This window comes from Salvia miltiorrhiza, chromosome 8, assembly GCF_028751815.1.
Source record: "Salvia miltiorrhiza cultivar Shanhuang (shh) chromosome 8, IMPLAD_Smil_shh, whole genome shotgun sequence".
NCBI classification, from domain to species: Eukaryota; Viridiplantae; Streptophyta; class Magnoliopsida; order Lamiales; family Lamiaceae; genus Salvia; species Salvia miltiorrhiza.
In genome coordinates this window covers 48,619,945-48,626,495 of record NC_080394.1, presented here as the reverse complement: position 1 = coordinate 48,626,495, position 6,551 = coordinate 48,619,945, and the positions used below count along the sequence as shown (strand labels likewise).

Genomic DNA, 6,551 nt, shown 5'->3' with positions numbered 1-6,551 from the left:
TATAAAAAGTGAAATTAATTAGTTAGAATATATGTGTGTGTGTGTGCAATCTCATTAAAAAAGTGAAATTAATTACATATTTTTTGTAGAAATTGATTATTAGTATCTCATTAGTTAGAAATTAATTATTAGTATCTCATTTTAAAGTGATACCAATTTTTTTTCCATCAATGAAACGTGCATGGCAAATCCACTAATTATTCAGTAATAATCCAGATTGATTCTAGTGCACTGATACATGTTAAATTTTACTATCTCATTTTAATATAATTTTGTTTATGTAATCTTGAATATCTTATATTTTTGCATTTCATGCTTTGCTATATAATTTATATCTTTAATATCTATGTATATTTTATACATTATACATTAGATCATTAGGAATAATAAAATACAAATGATAATTTTATTTTTACGCCTTTAACCTGATTAGCCCGATGGGCTAGCCCGAATCCCGAAAGTTTAAGGTTAGGGTTGAAGATTTACAATCCGAAAAAATCTCCAACCCGATTAGCCCGCACTCGACTAACCCGGAACCCGATAGGGCTAGCCCGAAAACCCGGTGGGCTGGCCCGATTGACATCTCTAGCCGGATCCATGCAGGCATGGAGATGCTTATCCCTTTTCAGACCTAATCTTCATGAAGATATGTTTCCTTTTGGATAAGGCGTTGGTTTGGCCTTATCGGTCTCTTTTGGATAGCTTCCGCCTTCCGCCTTTCTCGGACTCCCACTTGCAATCCTTCCTCGCCTGTCTGTTGTGCCTCCGTCTTCTCTTGCCTTCCTTCCTTCTCTTGCCTGCCAGCTCTCGTACGGTACTTATGGGCATAAGGGATGGTTTTGCCTCCAAATCCCCTTTGCTTCCGGCGCATACCTCTTTCACGAGAAGTGACAGCACTATCGACCCCTGGAGTGCTCGGAGGATTCTTCTGCTCGGCTGATTCCGCTGCTCGGATGATTCCTCTGGCAACGCCGACTTCGCTGCTCTGCACTTTGATTCCGCTGACAGCTTCGATTTCTCTAGCAAAGCCGACTTCGCTGCTCTGGCATTTTGAATCCTCTGCAGCTTGATTCCTCTGGCCCTTTGAATCCGCTGACAGCTTGATTCCTCTGGCACTCCGCTTCTCTGGCATTTTGGCCTCTTTCCCACGAGCTGGTCCCTGCCATTGAACTACGCCCTCCCAAGCGACCAAACGACACAAAAACAAGGAAAAAGACTCGATCTAGACTTAAAACACACACAAAAACAGAGCACAAACCTGGGCTCATCATGAATTCACAACTAGTTGAATTCACAATCAAAATTTAATTCACAACCAGATTTTTTTGTTGTTGTGAATTCGATTCACAACCTAAATTTAATTCACAATAAGAATTTTTTGGTTATAAATTCAAAACCAGACGAATTCACAACGAAAATTTAATTCACAACCGTAAACCCTAAACCCTAAATCTTATCTAAACCTTAAACCCTAAACCATAAACCCTGAACCTTAAACAGTCGAATTCACAACAAGAATTTTTTGATTGTGAATTCACAAGCCTAAGCCCACTCTAAACCATGAACCCTAAATCCACTCTAAACCCTAAACCGTAAACCAAGTACTCTAAACCCTAAACCCTAAAACCTAAACACTAAATCCACTCTAAACCCTAAACCCACTCTAAACTCTAAACCCAAAACCCTCAAACCTAAACCCTAAACCCTAAACTCTAAACCAGAATTTTTTTGTTGTGAATTCATAACCAGTCGAATTCACAACTAGAATTTAATTCACAACCATAATTTTTTGGTTGTGAATTCACAACCAGTCGAATTCACAACCAAAATTTAATTCACAATCAGAATTTTTTGGTTGTGAATTCATAAATCTAGTTGTGAATTCAAGAATATTAAATTGTGAATTCATAGATGTAGTCGTGAATTCAAGAACATTAAGTTGTGAATTCATAGATCTGATTGTGAATTCCAGAATATTAAGTTGTGAATTTATAGATGTGATCGTGAATTCAAGAAAATTAAGTTGTGAATTCACAGATTTGATCGTGATTTCAAGAACATTAATTGAACTACTCTTTTCCTCTTTTCATACATCAATTTCTTAAAGAAGTATGTAAGTGGCTACAATGATTTATTGAATATTTAATCCATCAACAACTCTCATCGATTGAATCGTCCTACATAAGTTTTTGTGTATATTAATTCCACATGACTACGCAATAAGAGTAATATTTTGGTTTCCCAGTCCTTGAAATCTGACTGACATTGGCTTTATTGAAGACAACCAATCAATGACAACAAGCAAAATTGAAACAAATGACAACATAAACGATTAAAATAGAAATTGATGGATGACGTGAACACTTGGAAAAATGTTCATCGCATCCAACGACCAAGATTCACTTCAACCATCTCTTTATCTCTCTCCTCGAAAACTCCCAACACGCACGCACAAAATTTAGATTGCAAAATCAGATAGATAACACAATTTTTTTCTTCATGCATCAATGGTCCTTCTCAAAAATTGTAACTAAAAGTTGAAACTGTGGAAAGAAAACGACAATCAGAAGAAGAAATCTTGTTCTATATGTGAATTTCTTCGGATTTCTCAAAGCGCTAGAGCTCGCGTGACTCAACGGCTGCGCCAACAGACAAGGCGCCGGTGATTTAACAACTGGCGACGGCGACAGTGCACCGAAAGGCGACTGCGCCGCGGTGAAGTCTAGCAGCAGTGCAGACCTCAAAACGAAGAAGAAAGTCCTCATCGACCTGAAGCAGAGCTGCGGCTGTGATTTCCCCTGATACGACTACCGCATCACCGACCGGAATTTTAGGAGAGGCAGAGGACGCGGCGGAGGACGTCAACGAGGTTGGTGGAGGAGGGGCGGAAGTTGGCGGTGGGGAAGCGGAGGTAGGCGAGATGTAGGTGGATCTGGAGGGGATGAATTGGGCGGTGGATTTGTGTGTGTGTGTGTGTGTGTGTGTGTGTGTGTGAGAGAGAGAGAGAGAGAGAGAGAGAGAGAGAGAGAGAGAGGATAGAGTGACTTGTGATTGGCCATTTTTTAAAATTTTAAAGTAAGGGGTAATTTTGTACTTTTACACACAAACTGGCCATATTTTAATGTTTTTATTTCGTAGGCTAGAGTTTAATTTTACAATATGAAAGTGGATACTTTTATATATTAACTCTATATAATAACTCTAAGTCTTTCATGCAACTATCTTTGATTTAATTAATCAAATATATCTAACCTATTAAGAACGGATATATATATTTAACTATATATTAACAAATAATAATATAGTTAAGGTGGGGGCTACTACATTAATGGCATGTAAATTACCAAAGTATGATCGAATTCTAGTCTGGGTACCGCAATTCAATGTGTATCATGAAAATACCTCCAATATTAATTTCATCTGATTTAGGTACTCCGTCCATTTTTCGGCGAGAACTATGATGACATGGACAACTGGAATGTTTACGTGAATACGCCAGACTTTACTTAAAACGCAGTCGTTTCTAATGTTAAAAGCGTCGTCCTTTCACTTAAATTTTGAGCTAAACCTATTTCAATAAATTCATCAAACAAACCCTATATGATTACATTCCAAATTCCTTTTGCGAATCGTCCAATTCGCGACCATGAGGAAATCTTGGAATAGTGAGACCGGAGAATCGTTCTCGAGCTCAAGCTCCTCTGGGTTGGGGTTTAATTCACCCTACAATTCTCGTGCATCAAATTGGGTTGCGCAGCCGATGCATTACAAACATGGGGTTGCGTCGTTGAGGACTTCGCATACCCCATTGAATCTGATGCAATGCTTCTACTGTTGCAGTCGGAGAGGGGTATGTTGAAGTTTTCATTTTTTATGGATTTTTTGGTTCATTGATGTAATTTTTTAATGAAAGTTGTTTGCTTGTGTGTAGTCGACCGAAGATTGTGGTTTATGGGAATAGGTTGATCGCGAATTGAGTGACCATTACAAGGAATGCATTTCAAAGCTGAAGTTTGATATTGTTAGGGTTGAAGAGCACCTTGATCAAGCTACAATGGTGGGTACTATGATCCGTCAAAGGTTGGAATCTCGAGTAAGGGAATTCAATTTCGTTGTTGTTGAGATCGATTTACTCAAAGCCAAGAACGAAAAAATTGAAGCCATTGTCTTTACTTGGTGGCTGTTGTGTTTGGTATTCTGTGGATGGTGAAATAGAGCATTGATAGTATTTTGGGTATGGTTGTAGACAGGTCCTAGAAGACTTAGGATGTCTTCCTTTTGTAATAGTTATGGCTATAAGAGCATCTCCAGCGCGTGGGTGGCGCCCTGGGTCGATCCGTGGCGAGGATAAGGCAGCCGCACTGGAGACCTGGGCTGCGTCGAGCCCGAGTCTTAGCGGCAACACGGGGCGAAGGCCGAAGAGATATGGTGTGTCCGGCGAATGCGCCCCCTAAAAAGAAAATTGAAAATTCCTATTTTTTTTTTTCAAATTTTTGAACGTTTGAATTTTTATTTTTTTTTAAAGGGAAAAGGTGCAGATTGGCCCCCGAAGTAGTAGCCCCTATAGCGTATAACCCCTCATACTCACTGTGTGTGCAACTAAACCACTGAACTCCGAGAAAATGGTGCAAATTCCCCCCTCTGACCTAACGCCACTAAGTGTCCGTTAACGTTTGGGGTTTAATTGCACCCCTAAACTAAATGGTGCAATTAAACTCAAACGTTAACGAACACTTAACGACGTTAGGTCAGAGAGGGGAATTTGCACTCTTTTCTCGGAGTTTAGGGGTTTAGTTGCACACACAGTGAGTAAGAGGGGTTATACGCTATAGAGGCTACTATTTCGGGGGCCAATCTGCACATTTTCCCTTTTTTAAATTCGACCGTTTGATAGAAAACGACTAGTTTAGGTAAAAAAAAAATCTTTCTTTCTTTTCCTTCTATAAATACCACACTTCCCCTACAACAAAATTCACTTCTCTTCTTCTCTCAACTACAATTCTCTCAACTAAAATTTTCTTGCAATGGATCGCGAGTTCGACGAATATCTTCAACGACACGCCGGAGGTTCGAGCGTCCCTCATCATCTCACGATGATGGGGTTTGCTCCGTTCTTGCAAGCCTTAAATATCTTGACTACGAAAAATCTTCCAACGCCGGCAGCGCTCCCAAACGTCCAAGAAGAGTCGAAGGAGAAGCCGAAGTCCAAGACGACCTGCACCCAATACTCTGGCGAAGAGACCGAGCTCGTAGCAATATTGTGGGCGGAGGCTACCCATAATCCTATTTTGGGAACGTCCCAAAGGTGGCTCCAATATTGGGGTTCAATCATCGAGAAGTACAATAACCTCAAACCGGTGGGAGCGCCGAGGCGTAAGCCCGATCATCTCAAATCCCACTTTGCACGCGTCCAAAAGGACGTGAAAATTTGGGAAGGCTTCTACAACACTTGCAAGGACAATTGGGGCAGCGGTATGAGCGATGACCAAATCATCGAACAAGCCCAGACGATGTACGAGGCGAATCACAGGAAGAGATTCGGCTACATCAAAGCTTGGAAAGTCCTGCGCGAGTGTGAAAGGTTCTCATCGCAAGCCGCAGATGTCTAGTCCACGAAGAAGTCGAAGGGCTCTGAAGGCTAAGCAACCGCCACTTCTTCGGAGCCTTGTAGAATTAGGGATTTTGTGGAAATGAAGATCTAAGACACAGACTAAGACACTAGGGTTGTGGAGGGCTGTGTCTTAGGTGGGGACCACCACCTTAGACACCACCTAAGACACAAGCATTGGAGATGCTCTATGTACGTCTTGCTATTGTTTATTAATGAAGACATAGAAAGTCTTCAATTTTCAAGTTAATACAATGGCAATGTTTAATGAAGAGTAATGGGACATTGCAAATATGTTATTTTGAGAACAAGTAAACTACGACATTATAATGAAGAACAAGGTAGAAAATAGTAATAACATTTAGTATAGTTAGATAACTTGTTCCAGTAAAAAATGCCATCACCATTAACACAATACAACTATTAACTTGGCATAAGTCAGTTTCCAAAAGGATCAAAGGAAGTCACCAAATCTACTATCCAGAATTTGCGTTTCAAAATATAATGCTAGTTTTAGTGTAGCTTCGCATACTATAAACAAATTTCAAAGATCTTGGGTAGGCCCTCCATCATGCCTGCTCTCCTGTGTTGTCGGTACATCATTCTGAGTATTCTTAGAAGATGATTCACTTATACCAACTGTTCTCGGCTTCTTGAACTTGCGCAATTGGGCTATTTTTTTGCTGGAACTAGAACCCCGCATCCAAGGTTCAATTTTCTTGTCAAACATAAGTGGAAACATGTAAAAGAATGTATGTGGTACCTCGATTGTAGGAACTTATGTGATAGAAGGAGTTTCTAGCCTCTCGTTCACGTACACACCAATCCCCTTAAGGGCAGTGCCTCTTCCCTTGAATTAGCTCGACTTCGCTTTGTTCTTAGCATTTGATTTCTTAGAAGATCTCCTTCCTTCGATCACAGGTCCCTTGTCCTTCTTTTGTGT

General features: G+C 40.3%; 1 protein-coding gene across 1 annotated transcript; it reads left to right on the top strand.

Moving 5' to 3' along the window:
* Window positions 1–5,096: 5,096 nt before the first annotated feature.
* On the top strand, window positions 5,097–5,609 carry LOC130998580 (uncharacterized). Its single transcript, XM_057923997.1, has one exon. The coding sequence runs from the start codon at window positions 5,097–5,099 to the stop codon at window positions 5,607–5,609; it is 513 nt and encodes a 170-aa protein (XP_057779980.1).
* Window positions 5,610–6,551: the final 942 nt, after the last annotated feature.

What these genes read in the sequence shown, in the direction of transcription:
- LOC130998580 (XM_057923997.1), top strand. Translation starts at nt 5,097, where the DNA reads ATGGGGTTTGCTCCGTTCTTGCAAGCCTTAAATATCTTGACTACGAAA.